Here is a 21886-nt window from a genome sequence, read left to right on the forward strand (position 1 = left end):
TGTGTGTGTGTGTGCAGGCGTGTGTGTGCATGTGTGTGTCAGGCATGTGTGCACGTGCCAGTGCACATGTGTGTAGAGGCCAGAAGCCAATGTCAAGCATCATCTTCAAAAGCTTCCCTCCCACCTACCCACCCGCTCACCTTTTTTTTTTTTTTTGAAACAGTGTCTCAACCTTAATTTAGTTATTTTAATTAATTTAGTTACTCTGACTATCCAGCAAGCCCCAAGGATCCTCCTGGCTCTGGGCACGGCATGTCTCTCTGAGCTTGGCTTTCTACCTGGTCTTTCGAACTCAGATCTTCATCATGGCAAGCACTTTGCTGACTGGGCTTCCTCTGCTAGGCCCCCACATTTTTGGAGGAAAAAGGAAAATATACAAATGAAATTAATTCCTAGAATAGATTTTGTTTAATCTAGTATATCCAAAGATTATTCTCTGAAATGATTATCCATACTTTAGGTCTATCTATGAGGAACGGGCTATCACTCAGTAGTGTGCCTGGCACACACAAAACCCTGGATTCAACTCTCAACACCTACACACACACACACACACACACACGCACACACACATGCATACACGCACATACACACACACACACACATACACACACACAGTAAAAATCTGTAAGCTATTTTCCTTTTGTGGGGGTAGAAGAAATGCTAAGTCTTGGAAACCCAGTCTGTACTGTATTTTACATGAAGAATGCCTCTCAGTGCAGACCAATGACATTTCAAATGTTCAGAGACCTTGTGTGGCCTATGGCTACTGTACCAGACAGTGCAGCATTCAAGCACTAACACCCTTAGATATTTGAAACTCTAATAAAGAACACTGCTTAGTATTGTTACAAGAACAGATGGCCAGGAAAAAAAAAAAATGAACTTCATCTGTGATATTGCTTATCTGGCGGTTTTCTTTATAACTGATGTGTATGGTGAAAATTTATTTAAAAAACAACATACAAAAAGTCTGGGAAGATGATGCCATTGGTAAAGAGCTTGCCACACAGGCAGGAGAACCGAGTTTGGATCCTTAGTACCTATGTTTAAAAAGCCAGATGAAGTAGCACGCACCTGTGAGCCCAGCATTGGGAAAGAGGAAACGAGTAGATCCTGGGGGCTCTCTGGCCAACCAGTGCAGCTGCATCAGGGAGGGACGAGTTCCAGGTTATGGGAAAGACCCTGTCTCCAAAATTAAGATGGACAGCTACTGAGGAAGAGACCTGACATCAATCTCTGCCCTTCACATGCACACACACCAACGTATACACATACGATGTGTGTCACATGCCATGCAATGCTGTTTTATTCAGTGACAGACCACATACACAACAGTGGTCCCATAGATTATATAGCCTTGTGGTGTCTTAGCCAGCTTAGCATATGATATTTGCACAACAAAATCACCTGATGATACCATTCTTGGAGTAGATCCTTACCCTCAAATGGTACACAACTATCTACAAATGCCATGTGTTCCCAGTTCCTTTTATTCTGCCTCCACAAGCTCTGTGCCAATCATGCTGGCTACCTCCAAGACCTAAACAAACTTGCATAGAACATCAGTACTTATTTTCCCTATGATCTGCTTTCAAAACACCAGGACCCAAGTTCGAAGATGAATCCTTGAATGTCCTGTTCATAGAGCTGTTTAGAGATGGCCCCTCTAGGGGAAGCAGTCTAGGCCCTGCTGCTGCCCTGCATGTCCTCTGTACGAAAACTTTGTGTCAGTTCTCAGGGCTTTCGCATCACTAATAGCTTCTCTGTCATCACCATAATGCCCATCACGACCATTGTTATCACCTCCCCCCTCATCTCCATCCCCATCACTACTGCAATCCCTATCACTACCACCAATATCATTATCACTGTCAGACCCATCCCCATGGTTACCATCGTTATCATTACCCCATAACCCCAATAACTTCATAAGCTCCATCTCTGTCAGCACCATAACTTCCACCATTACCGTCATCACCCTCATCCCCGTATCTCCATCACCACCATCACCATTGTCCCAATCACTACCATCATTTTCACCATCACTATTACCCCATCTCACCTCCACCATCATCCCCACCATTCCCATTACCATTATCATTATTACCACCATCATCACCATTACCACCCCCATCATCCTTACAACCATCCTCACCATCACCAAAATCAAACCACATCTGTAGAACCATAAGACATGTCCTTGGGGCACATTTTTCACATGTACTACCTCCCAAGTCATGACAAAACCAGTGGGTCACCATCGAGGATAGCACTGCTTAGCACAGGCCAACTTAGATTTGATAGTACCGCCCCTTTGTCAGGGTACCTGTGAGGCTAACACTTTTCGGTGCTAAGACCTCGGGCCACTCACAACGTCTTCAGAAAGTCACACGCTGTGATGTCGAGAAGGATCCATGCCAAAAGGTGCAGTGTCAGCATAGTACATATCCCCGTCGTTGGCAAGGTGAATACGGATGGTCACAGCACCACCTATGCTTTCTCTGAGAGAAGATGCTCAGAAGTGGATGCAGCCAGACTACACTCGCTCACCATGACTCATGCCAAAAGGCTCAAGGCAGGAGAATTGCTCCATTCACCAACTGCATTACTAGGCACTGCGAGAACTCACGGGCAGAGCATGACTAAGGCGCCACATTGCAGCTGGGTGTAGTGGCAGACTCGAGTCATCCCAGGGCCTGAGAGGCGGGAGCCGTGCAGTGGGTTTGAGACTTGCCTGACACGCACGGCATGTTCTAGTCCTGATAGCACTACACAGTGAGACTCAGAAATGAACAACAAGCCCTGAACCTTGAGCCAGGGCCATTTGACTGCAGTGCACCCGCCTTCCAACACCCAGAGAGGTGGGTATTGGAGTCCCATGTTGCAATGTGATCAACTAAATTTCACAGTGTAGCCTCTGCCAGCCTCCACAGTTTCACTCTGCACTGCTGATCCTGTAGCTACACACTAAGCCCATATACTTCTGGGTTATCTAGAAAACTCCCTAGGATGGGGGATCAGAGCAGGCAGAACCTGCCTGGGCTCTTGGCAGTACAATACCCATGATTCTGCATGCTGGAGTTTCCTTTGCCAGCAAGTGAAAACCGTGTGTCCCACTCACCCACCCTGAAGTCAGTGTGCAGAGTAATTGAAATTCATGGATGAGCCCGAGGAGCCGGCTCCAGGCTCAGTAATAACTTCTCCATATTAATGGCAGCACAGCAGAATCAGTGGACAGCTGACATTTAATATAAAACATATGCAGTGGGGTGAGAGGTCCCTACCTGGGCCTCCTCGTTCCACAGCAGCTGCCAGTGGAGGAGGGCTGGTATAAAGTAATGCTGAGATGCAAGGTGCTTCCTCTCCCCAGTACCTCCACCCCACCTGAGGACCTACTCCAGCAGGAAATCTCTGCTAAGAGCACACACATGCATATACACGCATGCACCCATAAGCACATACACTTGAATGCACACATGTGCACACAAACACACATCCACACAAAGACTTAGGTGCCAGCACACATCTATGTGTGCATACCCCTACAAGCAAGACATGCATGCATGCATACATACATACATAGACACATATAGCCTCCAGGGCTAGGTACTCCAGGGTTCATATACACACTGTCTCTATGATAAGGTGCATATACACCCACATACTCAGGGACCCCCAGGGCTTCCCTGCCACAGAAGAAGCTAAGGAGAAGGAAGGGTGTACCTGTCCTTCCACATAAACCCAGGTGTCCAGAAGGAACCCCACATATACTCATCCATGTGGTTTTTCAGAGACCATAGTGGGGTGCTCTATGTCATGGTTCAGGCCACGACAAAGTGAAATCGGCCTCAGGACTGGGCCAGGCCCTCGCATGTCTGGAAGACTCAAAACAGATGAGTCCCAGGCAGTTGTGTCATTTGTACCACTCAGAGCAGGCCTGAGTGGAGACCTAACCTTTCCACTCCTCATCACTCATCAGTGGCTAAGGACATGGGGGATGGGGACCGCTGTGGGCAGGAGGTACCTACCTTCTGGATGGGCAGCAGAGGCCTTTCGCCACCAGCACCTGGAATAATCCTGAACAAAGAGTAGTGGGCAGGGCCCAGCAAGGAGCGTGACCTAGGACGGCCTGAGGGACCAGACTCCCTGGGCTTAGGCTCACAGTGACTGACCTCAGTGGCCTTCATCAAGAGTCATGCTGGTCCCACTATGCCCCTCTTTAAAGAACTCAAACAGGGAGAAGCCAGCAGAACTGAGTTCTTTCCTGAGCCCATGTACCTCCCCCATAGCTACCTAGGAGGTACTTCCTTTCCTTGTTTGACTTGATTTAAACCAGAAGGTATAAAATCAGATTTGCAGGGCCAGAAAGCCATTCGAAACTACCATGTACACAAATACTTTCCCAGGAGCTCCCGCCATTCAGAGGCTCCACTCCTGAAGGTAGACACCAGGTAGGTGGGAGCATTGGGGGCTCAGGGTCTCTGGGGAAAGTGCCATGCCTTTCCCTGCCTGGGTCTTCCAGATGCCACTTCCTGGACTTGTCACTTCCCAGCTCCCAGCTGACCTCACCCAGTCTAGAACTGAACTCTGTAGACACAGCCAGGAACACTCATACTTCAAGTGGCCAAGAAGGGCCAAATGTGACATGTGTGTGCCCAGGGTAGCTCCCAGGACAAAGAACCGTTCAGCTAAAGCCTGCAGAGCAAAGCAAGTAAATAAAGAGATGGTGTGGACCCAGAGAGGGTCCAGCCTGTGCAAAGGTCCTAAGTACCCAGTGATGGAGGATCAACAAGCCCAGAATGGCAACACAGTGCCGGATGTGGCCAGAATTCACTCAGGCCAAGTCTAGGAGGGAGGGGCCTTGACTATCAGGCCAGTGGGTTAGGACTGCTTTGTTTTGTTTTGCTTTGTTTTGAGAGCAACACGAAGCAAATGAATGGCAAAGTTTGATGTGTGGTTTGTAAACACTGCTCTGGCTGCTGGGTGAAGGAAGGGATGCTGGAGGAAGGAGGGCAGCTTGCCATCAGCTGTGGAGCATTGGCCTGCCATAATAGACTGGGATGAGATTTGGAAATCTCGAGCAATCTTATGATTTCTGCACCGGTAGGAGGTGTGGAGAAGAGAAGGGAGACCTGCGTTCACGGGCAGTACAGCTCCTAAGTCTTATAGAGACTTCCATTTTGTCACCCTCTACCACAGCAGGAGACACAGGCCAGTCCCCATCACAGTGGTTGGTTGAAAGTTGAGCCTGGAGCTGCTGATGGATTCCTCATGAAGGGTGAGAGGGGAAGAGTCTTCTAAAATAAACACCGAGAGTAGAGGAGGTGAGAGACTGACAACCGGAAGCCCTGGATCAAGCCAAGCCTGAAGCCAATACTCCTCAGAGCCTTCCGGTAACTAGACACATACTATCTCTTGTTCATTCTGTCCACTGTAAGCTGGGTTTCCATCATTTAAGCTCAATAAGCCTTAGGCAAGGTGACAGGCTAGAGAAGAGGCAGAAGTCACCCTAGGGGATCTAGTTGGGTAGATCACTCACAGGAGGAGCCAAGCAGGAGCCTCTACTGTGACCTGAGGAATCCAGAAACTAGGGTGCCTCTTTGGACCTCTGTTATGGGCTCACTGCTGTCCAGGCAGTGCCAAGACAGGGTGGAAAGAAAGAGCACAGCCCCTCCCCACATGAGGAGCAGTTCTTGACCCCAGCTCACAGAGCTAGATGTTCCCCCACCCTAGCATTTGAGTTGATAGAGTCCAGCATGTAACCCTGAAGGCACCAGGTCCCTGGGGCAACATCATTTTTCTTAGTGGCTTTTAGGAGTCCCAAAGGTCTGGTCAGGTTAGTAGCCCAACTGGAAACCCCAAGAAAAGATGGTGACCCCCCCCAAAAAAAAAACAGGGACTTCCTTGTTGTCACAACCCTAATGAGCTCCTAGGAAATGATGGACACCTTCTTCCTCAAGGCCCGAAACTAAGCCAGGCTAGTCTAGAAGGCTCTGGAGGTCAGAGCCTTCCCCTAGCACAGTCAGCAGGATGTTATCAGTGGCTCTGCCTATATCAGGCTACAGAAGTCCCCTAGGGCTTCCTGAATGGACAGGGGTATAGGAAGAGCCATTTCTATCCTCCCAGAGACCCCACTGGGCTCACTCACGAGTGAGGAGCCAAGACACCCACCCATGAGGTGCTTCAGCTCAGAGCAGATCCCCAGGTAGTCAACTCGTCCCTCTGCCCTCTCAAATAGACAATGGGAAATGCTGCTGACTCAGAGGATCTGAGAAATAAAGTAGGAAAGATTAGAAATGTTTTGTAAATGCAGTTCTGTTATTGCTGTGATTGATTATTATTTTGTTAGCATGCAAACATAAAGAAAAATAAAATGGAGTAAGGGTGACCTGGGATCAGACAGATGCAGGTTTTGATACTGGCTTCCAAGATCTCAACCAGAGCCTGCCTCTCTCTCTCTCTCTCTCTCTCTCTCTCTCTCTCTCTCTCTCTCTTAGCTTTTGGAGGCTTGGTTTGTTCATCTGTAGACAGGAGATAATGGGACATACTCCATATGCAGTGACAGCAGAAGCCTCGTAGGTAGCCATGTGCATAGTAGGGTTGCAAACCTCCATTCATCATCATTACTTTTCATATCTGCAGGCTTCTTTATCTATCGAGTATGTAAAACTGGTGTGAATTAGCTTGCCTGCTGTGTAACCCAAGAGACACTAGAAAATTCTTTCATAGCCATGTGATATATATTCCCCAGGAGTTTTGTTTCCCCCTCATTCACTGTGAAAAGCAGCATGTTACACCACCAACCTCCCTCCACCCCTCCCCTCAGCAAATAATGATGAGCTGCTTCTAGCCAGTGACGAGCAAAGAGGCTCTTCGTGTATCTGCAGGCAAGTGTGTGGCACATCTCATGACACGAGCCTTCATGGGACACATCTGTGGCTTTACCAGACTCCAGTAGAATCTGACTCTTGACTGGCCCAGGGTCCTCATTTCTGGCCAGAACAATCTCAAGTGGCTTCAGGGAACGGTACTGCTTTCTCTCAGTTCTATGGGAATCTGCAAACCCCATATCCCAGCTCCATCAAGATCATCCTACCTGAGATCAGCCAGAGTTCATCCACAAAAGGAAATAGCCCAGTGCTGGTGGAGACCCTTGATTCACAACAGGGGGACTCCAACTGACAACAAAGCCAGCCCACAGGAAGCAAAGGGACAAGGGAGCAGAGGTCCTAATGAGCTATGCCTGAAGATTTGTCACTAAGTGAGCTAATAAGTTCCCCTTTCTGTTTAAACTGACTTGAATTCTGTCACTTGTAACTAAGAGGCTAATAGATGCAGTGGATTCAATTAGAGTCCCCTGTACTAACCGGATTAGGAGAGCAATGTCCACAGTCATCAGTTACTGCTGCCTTCCTCCCTTAAGCGGAAAAGCATGCCCATGTGTCGTTAGCAACAGGCAAGCAGATACACAAATATGCATTTCAGGGCAGCAGCGATAGGGTCACTTGCCCAGCTGTCACCAGCACTTTCTGTCTACACCACGATTCTGCACACACATGCTTGGGTGCTAATTGCATTCTCCAAAGAAAAGGGGGTTCCAGGCTCTGAGTCTTCCAGTATGTTGGATGAAACAGAGCTAGTGAGGCTCCTTTACTACAGAAATTTGCAGATTCTCTCTCTCTCTCTCTCTCTCTCTCTCTCTCTCTCTCTCTCTCTCTCTCTCTCTTCCTCCCTCTCTCTCCTCTCTCCCCTAGGGTGAATCTCCAACGTTTCCCAGTATGACTTGTCCTCTAAACCCCACTTGTTCAGAACAACTCAAGGCACAGCCCTGAAGAGCATTTGTGGAGAAATGGGACTCCAGATCCTTGATTCTCAAATGGTCCAAAGGTGAACATGGGCCAGGGAGTTTACCATAAATGCAGACTCCTTGGAGCCACCCTGGGTGCATTGAAGTAGAATCTGTATTTAGTAAGACTTCAGCCTGACTCACCTGCTTTACATATCTAGGTAGCTATCGAGGAAGAGTGATGGAGCCTCATGGAGAAGGGCACGGGCCGGATGGATTAAATATCCACTTACAGTCCACTGAAGCTTGGCAGGGCACAATTTGTTCCTTTTATGACATCTCAGTAGTTTCATGTCCCCACCCTCAGAATTGGGAGCACTGAGGCAAAAAAGGCCAGACAGTTCCTAGGCTAGACCCTCACCATCACCAGCTGTGTGGTTAGAACAAGTGACTCAACCCTTTAATGCCTCAGCGTGTTATATGTAAGCCAGGTACCAGGCTGTCTCCTCTCCAGAGTCACTGTGACGAGCGACACAAGGTGGGAAAGCCCAGGTCCTTAGTGAGTGAGCCCATCATAGAAGCTCAGAGGACCTTAAAGAGTTAAGGAATTATTTGGTAGAAAAATCCAGTACAGGTATGTGCAGGAAAAGAAGGGAGCCGGGCGATGGTGGCACACTCCTTTAATCCCAGCACTCAGGAGGCAGAGACAGGTGGATCTCTGTGAGGTCGAGGCCAGCTTGGTCTACAAGAGCTAGTTCCAGGACAGCCTCCAAAGCTACAGAGAAACCCTGTCTCAAAAAGAAAAAGAAGGAGGAGGAGGAAGGAGGAGGAGGAAGAGGAGGAGGAGGAAAGGGGAAGAGAGAGAGGAGAATAAATAAGATGGAGAAGGAAGGAAGACAAAAAAAGAGGAGAAGAAAGAAAAGGAAATCTAACAATGCTGGCCCACCACTGACTCACTGGAAGCCACTCAGGCTTCAGCGACGACCTCTGTCGGTGGATGTCCCACTCATGTAACATCTCAACACGCTTGCCCTTCCCAAGTCAGTTCACCCGAAACCTTCAAAATTATGTCTCGCCACCTGCCTGCCAAGCTGCACTTTCTCCAGCTCTCTGAGACCCCGTCAAACAGCACCGGAGTGCCCTTCTGCCCACACAGGCATGGGACCCGCCCCATCTCTGGGGCGAAAGGATAAACAGGGTCAAAGGTGCTCCCTGAACAAATGAATGAATGAATGATGCAGCGTCACCGCCCAGTGCTCTAGTTGGGAATTAATCAGCACAGAGGGGATCCCTGCCAACCCCACCACCTTGTCCCAAGTCCCCAGCAATGGTCTCCTTTCACGTTTAGGAAACTCACTAGCATCCTTAAAAGGTGATTTGCCTCTAGAGCTGGGACTAGTCAGACAACGGAGAATAGAGAAAAAGTTGCCCTACATTAACCTGACTCCTCCAAGGACACTAAAGCGTCACTTGGGAAATGCTCAGGCTCTAAGCAAATCCGACCAAAGGCAGTGAGTTCTCTGAAGCAACAAGTGATGTCTCCTGTGTGTCCATAAAAAGAACTCCAGTGGTTGTAGAGCTGGGGTGTAATTGCCGGCTCTGCAGATGGCAGGGCCAACCTGGGCTCCCTGAGGACGGGCATTGCTCAGGGCCGGCAGGGCTGGAAGCATGGCCACTTGCCCAGAGCTGGAGTACCCTGAACAGCAATTAGAGCAGAACCCATGGTGGGTGGCTTCAGATGTTTGGCCGGCACAGCCAGCCTGACCACTGTACATTCAATCCAAAATAGAAAACTGCCATAGGTTCTGCTGTGCCAGCCCCCTGGGAGGCAGGACAGTACCATCAATGTCAGTCTCTGCCCTGAGCATTGATCCAAGCTTCCTCCTTCAAGAATCCCCGTGTGGCAACCATGGTCCCGGGGGACACCCAGTGGCAGGTGAGCTTCCCAGAGCTCTGGGCACACTGGATGCCCCAGATAGCTCCAAAAGGGACCATTATCTATCCATCAGGCGCCGCCCCCCAAAGTCAAACAGCCCACAGGCACTAGGACCTTCATTGTCACATGCTCCCCGTGGCTCAAATCAGAGGGTGAAAGCTAACTTCAAATAGCCAACAATACTTCCACAGGAAGCCATGGCATAAAAATTACTGATGCCTGGTCAGTCAAGGGAAAGAGGGAGAGAGGGCTAACTGGGCATTTCCACATCACCACTTGCTCCCCAGGTTGTCATGTGCATACACAGAAGCAAGGAAACTGCCAGCACCCGTGCCCACCACAAGCTCAGCAACACACGTGCTCAAAAGTCACTCTGGTACACATTTGTGAGGCCCACACATACCTCTGTGCTCGAGGGAAAACACACATTCACATGTTAACACAGGTATGTACACAGGTACCCAGAAAGAAGCATGCATACATTCCAAAATGCACACACACACACACACACACACACACACACATACACTAAAAGCCACACGGCAACTTATGCCTATATGCAAGAAGCAGACAGGTGCAGATTGGCACTGGGGCTGGAGGTTGGGTTCATATAAACCGCCCCCTCTGACCAATCAAAATATCTTGCCTTCCCGCCAACCCCTGCAGCAAGGAGCCGGTCTTTCTAAGCACTGGGGAGGAGAAGATGATCCTCAGCTCGTGCTATGTCGCCCTCTCAGGGGACTTTCTAGTAATGAATTTCCAGAGCCCGGGCAAGGGATAGAACAGAAGGGAGCACTAGTAAAGAGTACTCACCAGCCCATCACAGTTACTGAGCGCCACTGAGGAGGCTTTGGCTAAGCCGGCCACGTCCCCAACGTAGAGACAGGTCCCAAGCAGGGGCTCCACTCGGGTGTCACCCGTCTCACCCTGCCACTCCACGGTGGCCCCCGGAGCCACGAGGCGAGCGTTGGGCCGCAGCCGCAGGTGCAGGTCTCGGCCGAAGACCGTGAGGTTGTAGAAGAGGCGGCCTCCAGGGTCCTGCACTTCGCCTCCGGGCAAACCTGAGGTTTGGACCGGGGCAGCTCTGCGGGCTCGTACCCCCGCCCCAGCCGTCTCCGAAGACACCACGTGGGACACCAAGCGGCCCTGGGAGTCAGTGCGCACCGGCACCGCCAGGATGCGCTCGGCTCCGTGCCCTGGGGGCCCGCCTGCAACGGAAAGGGGCGTTAGACTAGGGGTAGACCTCGGAGCCTCAGAGCCTGGCCGCGGAGACCGACGCCCCAGCCCTTGCCTCAATTGCAAAGAAGGGACATTCCACCAGGAAACCTCCAGGAAGGGGCGTTGACAGGACCACCACTCCGGAACCACGTCGCCTGCGGGGCGTCCCCATTAGAGGACCATGCCAGTTAAAGAGCTGCCCCAGTCGGATTCCCAGTTGAGGTTCCACGGGCACCTCACAGTTAGCCTAAAGGGCGACCCCAACAGAGTGCCCTCGCTCCTTAATTATACCGTCCTTGGCAGGACATGGGGCTCCTCAGGAATCATTCCACGTTGATCTCCTGCTCATGCACCTCGATCCTTCAGCGGTCCCCGCTGCCCAAGTGTCCTCACCGATGGCCTCCGGAGCAACCAAGACTCGGCTCGCCCTCGCACGGGCGGCCTGTCCCCGGTCCAGCTCCTGGTCAGCCCACTGCCAGTCCCCTCTCCCCGAGAGACTAAGCCCCAGGAGGGGTGGAGCAGAGTACCACCGATCTCCGGGGAACCCCTCCAGGGCACCCCAAGCAATGCTCAGGGCCCGCAGGCGGCGCGCTCCACACCGGCTCCTCCCGAGCGTCCCCGGGCGCCGCCTCGCCCTGGCTCCCCCGGACCCGCTGGTGCTTGTTCTGCGCTCTCCGCTGCGGGGTTTTCCCGTCCCCCCAGCACCACACTCTGCATCCCGGGAGCGGCGAGCGCTCCGAGGCTCCCTGCATCCCAAGGCACCAGGGGTGCGCCCCCTGCGCGACTGCCCGGGCCCCGAAGTTGGCCAACTTGGCCCCGGGCGCGGCGCGCAGAGTTTGCCCAAGTCGCCTCGGACGGTGCTTGAGGAGGGGGCGGCTGGGCGCGCGGGGCGGAATCGGGTGGCCAGAGGGACATGGGATGTGGGGATGCGACTGGCACTTACCTGGGGGCTCGGTAGCTGCGGCGAGCCGGGCGCTCGCGGGTGGCGGCGGCAGCAGCAGGAGTGGCGGCGGCGGCAGCAGCAGCAGCAGCAGCAGCAGAGCGGGGCAGAGCAGACGGCGAGCGGCTCCCGCCGGCGGATCCATGGCAGCCCGACCGCAGCCGGTGCCCCGCACTCGCAGCCGGCGCGAAAGTTCCCCGCGCGCTGCCCAGCCCACATCTGGGGGCAGCTGGAGCCGCCCGCAGCTGCAGCACCGCAGGGCGCGGGGCGGAGGAGGCGAGGCGCAGGAGAGGGCGGGGAGCGCGGAGGGAAGGCGGGGAGAGCGAAGGAGCGAGCTAGCTAGCGGGCGAGGGAGGCGGGAGGAGGAGGCGAAGGCGAGCGAGGGGGAGGGCGGGGACGGCGGGCGCCTCAGCCTGCCGTGACCCGGCGCTTTTTGGCGCGGCCGCCGCCCTCTCCCCTCCTTGCTTCCCGACTCGCCTCGAGGTAGAGACACCCGAGGCGACGGCAAAGAAGGGCTGGAGGCCGGCCAAGGGAAGCCCTCTGCTCGTCCCGAGTCACCTCGAAGGAGTGGCACCCCACCCGGAGAGCCCTCTGGAGTACGGGTCCCACCCAGCATGCTACCTTGGGACTCCGAGGCCGCCTCGCCCTCTTTCTGTGCTTTGTAGCTGAATGAAACACAGGAATAGAAAGAGAGTCTGGGAGGACCCTGAGCCCGGTCCTTAGCCCAGATGGAGGCCCCGGAGACTGATAGGTACTTACCCCAGGGAGCACACCCAGGCTACCTCAAAAATCAACTTTTGCCTCCACTAAAAGACAAGGTTCCTTCAGCCCAACTTTCTCTCTCTCTCTCTCTCTCTCTCTCTCTCTTTCTCTCTTTCCCTCTGGGTCCCTCCTGGTCCCTCCGCTCTCTCCATTGCTACCTCTGGCGCAGTCTTTTTCTGCCAAACTTGGTTCCTTTCTCAGAACACAACTTACTTAGTTCCTGCCCTCACCTGGCTCAGTGGGCCTCCTGCCATGGTCTGCCCTTGTCCCCACCAGAAACAGTTCGGACACTTCCGCCTCTCCAAGGGAGCATGCAAGGGCAGGCAAACATCCCTGCCGGTTTGCTGTGAGTTCCAGATGCCAACAGGAATCCACACTATCCAGCAGGGTCCTGGTTCCCTCATTTCCTGGAGTCATTGTCCTGCCAAACCTGTTGTCCATGGACTTCCTCAGGCCCCCTTCTATTGGAGCGTCTATTCAATGTTATGTCCAATTTTTGCTTTGCTCTCCCAGAGTGGACACCTGTCCCTTGGATCTTCCACTCATTCTGCTCCAGGCCTAGGTGGCAGGGCCTTGGGCAGAAGACCCTAGGAACAGGAACACCCAGTCTTGTATTGACATACATGATTTGTACAAGGGACTCTAACCATGGCTTTATGTCCTTGGTTTTGTCCATCATGTTGGGGGCCTGGGTGTGAGCGCACTGGGTACTGCAGCCTGACAGCCGTGTCCACTAGGAAGATTCCCTGTCTCCTGAGGACACCTGAGGCTGGACTAGCCTTCAGATGTAGTAGATTCTTGTTGTCAGCACTGAAAAATGATGAGATCAATGGGGGTTGCAGCTTATGTGTATTCTTCCAGCACTAGGAAGGTTGAGACAGGAGGATGGCCATGACTTTGAGGCCAGCCTGGTCTACAGAGTGAGATCTCTTAAAACAGACAAACCTCAAAAGAAAATGGGATAGAAAGAAAGGTTAAATTGTGGCATTTCAGTTTTCAGAATTATGTATCTAACTTTTCTGAAGGAATTGGGGGGTGTGGCTGTGTTTGGGCCCACATTCCTGCTTAGCCACGGTGATTAAATAGACTACTTATCTGTCAGTTTGCTGAAGCTCCCCTCCTCACACATGTACATTGAAGTCATGATTCGTGTGACCACTGATGACCCAGCTTATTCCAAACTTGGAGCTGGAATCCCAGTGTGACAGAAAGGGGTGATTCTAGAGTAGCGGACCCTAGCAGACGGAGTGACAAGCAGCATGTGTTGAATCTGGAAGATGAGGGGACCAGGCAGGTCGGGATTTGCTAGGCAGGCTGGGATTTGCTAGGCAGGCTGGGATTGGGCTGGGCTAGCTGTCTTGCTGGAGACTGTATGTTCCTGTGATTCCCCAGGAGCTTCACCTACTGCAGGGATCTCATCCCCTCCCCCTCATCTCCAGATCACATGAGTGGTCAGTATCAGCTTTATTTTTTTTCTACCACCTACCACTTTCTACTGTTTCCTTATGTAGCGCTTCATATTTTACATTAAAAATTGAAGGACACCTTAAAACACTGCCATGCAGGAGAAGCCTACATCTCTCCATTTCACCGCAAATCAAACATCACTGTCCCCGATAAATAAAATGGCTGCCTACCTAAAGGGGAGGCTGAAGCTGAGAAGCAGATGTTGAGATAGACTCCTAAACAGAGGCAGAGGAAATCCTACCCTCGCCCAACCGGTTCATCTGTAGCCCTCACAGTGAAACCCTGCAAGATGCTATGGGTGAATCAGGCATAGGGCTTGCAAACTTCAGTTTTAAACCCTTTGATGGAGAACAAGGGTTATTGACACGAACCAACTGACTGCTTATCCTCTCTCTCTCTCTCTCTCTCTCTCTCTCTGTGTGTGTGTGTGTGTGTGTGTGTGTGTGTGTGTGCGTGTGTGTGTGTGCATGCGTGTGTGCGTGCATGTGTGTCTGTGTGTATGTGCACATGCACAGTGGAGTTAGCAGAGTGCTGATCTTCCGTCCCCAGCACTTCAGATGTTGAGGCAGGAAGATCAATAGCTGCATGTTTGAGACCAGCCTGAGCTAGAGACCCTGTCTATAACTAAATTAATTGATTGATTAGCTAAGTGATAGGATACAGGAAACAAAATCCCCAAAGCTTCTAGTCCCTGGGTCTCTTTATTCTTTCAATCTCAAAACCAAAGCCAAAAACTAAAAGCCAGCCCGGCAGATTCAGCCATTGCATGGTTGTGGGCCATTGTTTTCCTTTGAACTTCTGGCTTCCCTCTCCCACTTGTCCCGGTCCCCACCCATCCCTGTCCTGTTCCTGACCTGCTCATTGCTTGTGGTTTTAAGTAGCCTGGTTCCTGAAGGCAGTGGAGTAACATGGTGGCCCAGAACATCCTAGTGTGGGGAGGGATGGGAAGAGGATAACTCGGGCTCAGATCCAGTCCTCCAAACTGGAGGACTTTAAAATCTAAATGATTCAAAATACAGAAAGAGATAGGGATCCTTCCTGACCATTCACCTTGAGAAACATTAAGGAAGGAGAATGCAGGGGTTAGAGAGATGGCTGTCTACTTAAGAGCATTTGTAGCTCTTCCAAAAAGTCCAGGTTCAGTTCGCAGCACCCACATGATGGTTTACAACCATCTGCAACTTCAGTTCCAGGGGATCCAACGCCCTCTTCTGGCCTTTATGGACACTGCATGAACATGATGCATAGACATACTTACATGTAGGCAAAAAAAATATAATAAAAATAAAATATTTTTAGGAGAAGAAGAAGGAGGGGAGGGGGAGACTGTCCTCAGCCTTCAATGGAAAGGATGTTCAGGTGATTCAGCAGAGAAGGGTCCCGTCTCTCTCTGCCCTGCCCTGGATTTCCTGTTCACAGATGCCAGGATAAACGTCCTTAGATACAGGAGCCATCTGAGAGCCATCCCTCTGCACAGATGTCTGACAGAAGCAGCTCCCCAGAAGGCATTCTGCTCCTATTTCAAGGTCGCCTTTATTGGCAGGGTTTTCCAAGTGGATGGGGGCAGTGGTGTTTTACAACCCTTCTTTCCAAACAGCAAGTTCCAGGAGTTGTGGGAAAGGGCTCGGACTCTTCCTGCCCCACTGGGACCCAGGCACAGAGTATTTCAAGTGAGAGGAATTAGTGACCTTGTCATGAGGTCTCTGGAGACAGCCGCTCCATCCAACTCCATTGTTGGCAAACGGCAGGTGCGGTGGCCCCGTCAGATGCACTGGTAGAGTTCTGGCCAGGAGTGGCTTTGGTAAGCAATATGTCAGGGGAATGCTGATTGAACAGAAAGTGGTGGCCTTCTGGGAGTGTCATTATTGCTGCCTCCCAAGCCACCCCCACATGCACACCCTGACAGGGAGCTATGTCAGGCAAGGGAACGAACGGGGGTGGTGGCGTCTACACAGCATTTTCTTTTTGTTATTCTCCACACAAAGGTGTCCCTTGGTCACTGGGACCAGTGCTGCCTGGAACTGAAAGGGCCTGAAATATGGATGCATAGGGATCTAGGCTCAGTCAACAAGTCTCAGTCTAAGCAATAATAAGCAGAAAGGATCCAGGGAAGGATACAACCCAGTCACTCTCTTGTGACTGCATTTCTACATATGCTCAACCTAGCAGAGAGAGCAGAGAAGAACCTTAAAAGGGACACCTGAGTCTGGCAGGCAGTGACATCTAGGCTCACTTGGGACAGGGTCTTTACCTCTAAGCTCACCTGTGTCTGGCCACTCATAGGGGCCAGGGGTGGGGGCTGGGGCTGTCAGGTCTAGCACTCTGTTCCTGAAAGGTTTCTGGGCCCTTAAAATGCTTCCAACTACAAATAACCCAGACCATACACACGCTGGGGAGATATAAGATGTCTCCCGAAAAACATCTGTGGGGCTGGCAGCTCCAGATCTCAGCCATGGCATCCAGGGCACTGCCACTTGGGAATCACCTTTGTTCTGGATGGCTAGAAAAACAGCCACGACACAGGTTTCTCATCACCTTCCTAGAAAGCCAACTGACCAGAGGTTTGCAGCTGTATCAACCAATTGCTGGCAGGCAGGGGTAGGGGCCTCCTGGGAGAAACCTGGGACAGAATGGGCGCCGGGAGTCCATGAACCAACACCTGTGTTTTATCTGCCTTTCCTTCCAAATAAAAATGCCACACAGTTCCAGGTACCCCGTCCTTGGTGAAGATGTTTCCCAATGTGACTTTGTGTTTATATTTTCCTATACTATAGCAGTTGTAGATTGAGTAGAACTCATCAACCCATACAGAAAATATAAAAGGTCTATTGTGCTTCTCTGTGGGCTTTTGTGCACAAAAACTTTTTCTAAGTCGTTCTGGTCACTTCATCATTTCTTACAATCTGTGGTGCTCAGCCTATGGCCCAGGCCCAGGCCTTAATAAGCCATATACCCCATCTTTGTCCTTAGGAATTTGCTTCTTCTAGGTCAAGTCCCTTACCCCTAGTCAACCCTGAGCATGATATCAAAAAGATGACTTTTAAAAGACCTAAAACCTCCATGTGGGGCCAGCCACAGTCCTGAGGATGAAGCTTTAGGACCAGACCCCTGATAGCAAGAAGGGCAGCTGCAAAGTTAGGAATCACAAGTGGCTGAAGCCACTGAGGGCTCCCAGGGCCCACCTCCATGCCCACTTCCCCTCTAGGTGATGTCTTAAAGCCCTTCCCCCAGTCCCAGACCCATAGTTCGCACAAGGATCCTCCCTGAACACAGATTGTCCTCCCTTCTCCAAGCTTCAAGCAAAGTCTCCTCAGTAAAAGCCTCAGGACCCCATAAGGTCTCCAGGACATTTGAAGTAGGTCTCACAGGGCAGCCGGCCATCTTTGCTCCTGGTAAAATAGATTATTTCTCCTCCTCTGATGGAAATAAGGAAAAAGATATCTCTCTCTCTCTCTCTCTCTCTCTCTCTCTCTCTCTCTCTCTCTCTCCCCCTCCCTCCCTCCCTCTCTTCCTGTGTGTATGTGTACATGTGTTACACTCCTATGTGGTATGTATATGTATTTGTGTGTGTGTGTGTGTGCGCGCGCACGCGCGCATGTGAAGACCAGAGATTGACGCTGAGTGTCTTCTTCCTTCTTCAGCCGCTTTCCCACTTGCTTTTTTGAGGCAGGGTCTCTCGCTGACCCCAGAGCTGGACTGACGGACCAGCAAGTCCCAAGCATCTTCTAGTCACTGCCGCCCCAGCTCTGGCTCACATACTGCCGTGCCCTAGGTGCCAGGGCTGCCACTCAGGTCCTCTTGCTTGCCTGGCAAGCACTTTACCCACCGAGCCATCTCGCAGAACTTAACACCTTGGCTTCTTTTCATTTGTCACTCCTGTGCCCTGGTATTTTTGTAAATGTGGCTCCAGACAGGTCTGGGGGTGGGGTGGGAGGAAATGATACATTTCTCGCACTGTCCCCTAAGTCTCAGGCCTAATTCCTGGGGCTTTCCCCTTCTTAGGCAATCTCATCCTTTCCCAGGGGGTGGCAGACTCTATATGTCTGTGACCCCAGGCAGGACTATTGGAGCCTATAAATGCAGCTCTCCTAGACATCCCTATCAGAGCATTTCAGAGCCCCCACCCACCTACCCAACCCACCACCCGGAATGGTCCTCATCTCCAACCCTCCAAGCCTCCACTCCGTTTGCCACATAGACACAACCTCAGTCAGGGATCCCAGAACATCTCAGTTCCTTCCCATTCTTTACCCCCACATCAAAGCTGTCCTTTACTGCCTCTGCCCTCTAATTAGCCCTGCAGTCTGCTCCCACCTCCTTGCTACACCCTGGACCCTCCCCGCCCCACATACTTCAGCATCCCCCTCTCTCTTCCTCACTGGGATTTTGCTGACCAAGGCATCATGGGTTGCAGAACGGAGAATTCCTTCTCTGTTCGCCAGCATAGGTGGTCTCAGCTCCTGCAGAGGTCCCAAGTCTGACTGCTCCAGCTGTGTCACAGCCCCTGGGACACTCAGCTGACCTCCCCATAGGGCCTCTTCTTTCACTATATGGGTGTAGTTATTTCCTGTACACCACAGTGTGTTTTGACCGTCAAATGGGTTAGCATATGTCAAAGGCTCATAGCTGACTCACAGCAGAGGGTGTGCACACTCGTGTGGCTGTGTGTGCGGCACAGGATTGCACTGTAGACAGGGACCCTTACAGATCTCCTGGGCTTACACAGGGACTCATCTTAAGACCCTTTGTAAACTAAAATTAAGTCCCATCCCGTAGGGCGATAGTTCAGTTGGCAGAGTGTTTGCCCAGCTTGCATGAAGCCCAGGTTTGATCTCTGGAACCACATAAACAGGGTGTCATAACGTGTCATCTATAATCCCAGAACTCAGAGTGGAATCAGAAGTAAAAGGCTAGCCTCAGTTCTATAGTGAACTGGGAGCCATTCTGAGACAGGGAGAGAAAGAGAGAGAGAGAGAGAGAGAGAGAGAGAGAGAGAGAGAGAGAGAGAGAGAGGGAGAAACACCCCTGGTTGATCTCCAGCATCGTGAGAAAAGATAGGACCTGCATCTCGCCAGCCCAGGAAAAGATCCAAATTCAAAACTCAAATCATGGTGTCTACTGAATATGCATTACATTTGCAGCATGGTAGAGAAATCCTGCATGAAGGCATCCCAAGTCAGTGTCTGTCTGCACCTTTAATGCTTTTTCAGGATATGTTGACCATGGCTTTTTACCTCCCCTCAATGCCTGGAGACCCTTTGGTGAAAAGAATGCCGGGGTAGATTTTAGCACTACGCAAGCATGGGAACAATTGGCCAAACAGCTGGGCACAAAGTACATGCCCAGAAAATATGTATGGAATGAGTCAATAAAGTAAGGTAATTTCCGAAGATGTGTTCTCTGTGGAATTAAAAAAAAAAGTGGTAAAGTCTGCATGGGACAAAGAGGAAGAAGATGGAGAGAGGTGTGAACTGATGGCTGATGGCAGAGAGGGTACCAGAATGGGTCACCTCAGCAATGAGTATCCTAAGCGGAGAGACTGGAACGTTCAAAGGCCCCGTGGCAGAAAAGAGCTTCCCATGCTCTAGGAGAAGCAAGGACCTTAAAGAAGTGTGGAGTATGATGAAGTTAGGACTGGAGGGAGCTAAAGGACCAGGAGCCGAGCAGGGTAGGGTGTGGTTTTCAGTCTCCAGCATTGGCATTTGTTTAAAGCCAGAGAATGAGGTGACATTGGGCTCATCTCAAAATGCTTCGGGAAGGGGGGTACCCTCACTGGGATACTGGCTGGGGGCTTCCCACTGTCTTTTTCAAAGGAAAGACAATGCATGCCCCTACCTCACAACCACTCTCAACTGTTCCGATCCAAGGATTCTGACTTCCCGTCTTGTCTCCTCTTCCCTGGAATAGGTAGACCAGAGGGCAGCCCTGATGGCCAATCAGCAACCTTCTCAGGCAAATGATCTTCCCCACCCTGCCCTCATCCTCATGACACCCCCCAAGGTGGAACCTAACATAGCCACTTGCAGAAGAAGATAAAGCCTGGGGTTGGTGATTCCCAAGGGTCCTGACTTCAGCCTAGGGGTGGTAATCCCCAAGGGCACTGACTTCATCTTCTCTAGGACTCACCAGGGCGTGATGGTGCCCAGACACTTCCCTCAGAGAATTGGAGCCACCTCCTGAGAAGTCTGAGGTAGGGGTAGAGTCAATTCAATTGTTTAAAATGTAGAGATGCTAACTGATGAATTGGGGCTCCCCACTGGAGGCCCATGGAGTTTGGGGATTATATCTTGAATTATGTGCTTGGATTTAAAAAAAAAAAAAAGAAGAAGAAGAAGAATCAAGATTTTTTTCCCCCAGGAAATAGTGTGGCTCTGCCTGAGGTAGCTAGGAGAGGGGAAGGATGGGAGGGGGGAGAGAAGGGGGGAGACGACAGCTAACCACCCTAGGTTGTTCCTGCTACTGGCCACTTCAGCCCACTCCTGTCTCCACCAGGAGGTGGGCCTGACCCTCTCCATGGCCTCTGCATGATCTCAATACTTGACACCTAGACTATGCCACATGAAGCCCTCTGCGGCATCAGGTTGTCCTAACTTTCTAATTGCCTGCAAGGAAATAATGCCCTTGGTTCCAGTTTCACAGTGGCTAGGAAGGGAGCTGTCTCTAGGGTCTTCTAAACGTGAGCATAAAAGCAGAGGCAGCTGGGAAGGAGGGAAAAGGGGGTAGGACAGGGGACGGGGAATCTAGGGTTCCCCAGGGTAACTGTCGTTTCAAGGTGTGTCGAACAGAGAGACCATCAGAAGCCCTTGGCAGGCAACCTGCCCAGGTGACCAGAGGCAAGGCTTTGGTGTGAACGTGCGTTTATGCAGGTGCACACAGACCATGCCGCACCTGTGTGATGATGCATACACAAGCGAGCCTCCAGATGATGCACGCCGGCCTGCAGCCCAAGAACGCCCACGGCCCCAGCTAGGCAGCCATGCATTGCAGAGCCCACGTGGTGCTCCAGCCTCCCTAATTGCATTTCTGAAAATGAGAAAGAGGAAATCGAATGACTTTCAGGCAGCCGCTGTTCCCCCATGGCGATTTCCCATCTCGTTTCTGAAGGGCCAGGCAGCGGGGCAGCCTCCAGTTCTCATCTGAGCCTCCAGACTCCTTAGCAACCCTCGGCAGGGTCCACGTTGCAAGCTGTCTCAGGCTTCAGACAGTGGCCAGTCTAGTTTTGCTGTGTCCTCACCTGCCCTGTGACTGACAGCTATGGGTGGGGGCTGTGGGCATTCAGGATGGGGGCTACTGGCCTGCTCAGTGTAGCAGTAGAGACTCCCCCCCCCCAGCCTAGGATCACAACATTTTCTACCCCTAGGAACCCTGGGCTTCTGTCCTAAGGGTAACACCCTGTGCCAGGGATGGACAGCTATTTCCCCAGTGCTTCCACCTCCATGGCTGTGATGCGGGCACTTTCCTCCTGCCACTCTCCCACTCCAGTGTGCTCTGCAGACCCTCTGAGGGAGAGCTCCCCTCAACCCACGCCACACCCCTTATTAAACACAGCATCTGATTGTAGCCAAAATAATGTCTTCACGTGTGTGTGTGTGTGTGTGTGTGTGTGTGTGTGTGTGTGTGGCCATTGTAGATCGACTTCAGAGGCTCTTCCTCAATCTCTCTCCACCTCAGCTTTTGAGATAAGGTCTCTCACTGAGCCAAGAACTTGTTGATTTTGTGGAATGGTCAGCCAGTGAGGGTCAGGGATTCTCCTGTCTCTGCTTCCCCAATTCTG

The 21886-nt window shown here is 51.6% G+C and overlaps 1 protein-coding gene across 1 annotated transcript in view; it reads right to left on the reverse strand.

Annotated features, from left to right (window-relative positions):
* Adamts2 (ADAM metallopeptidase with thrombospondin type 1 motif 2) overlaps positions 1-12130 on the reverse strand; it is a 201100-nt gene extending 188970 nt beyond the window's left edge. The window contains exons 1-2 of the mRNA XM_048451945.3: positions 11887-12130; positions 10539-10933 (exon numbers count right to left, since the gene is read on the reverse strand). Of these exons, the coding sequence (XP_048307902.3) occupies positions 10539-10933; positions 11887-12028 (537 nt within the window). The 5' untranslated portion in view covers positions 12029-12130. The remainder of the gene's footprint in view (positions 1-10538; positions 10934-11886) is intronic.
* Positions 12131-21886: the final 9756 nt, after the last annotated feature.

The sequence above is a fragment of the Myodes glareolus genome, chromosome 9 (genome assembly GCF_982192425.1).
Source record: "Myodes glareolus chromosome 9, mMyoGla1.1, whole genome shotgun sequence".
NCBI classification, from domain to species: domain Eukaryota; kingdom Metazoa; phylum Chordata; class Mammalia; order Rodentia; family Cricetidae; genus Myodes; species Myodes glareolus.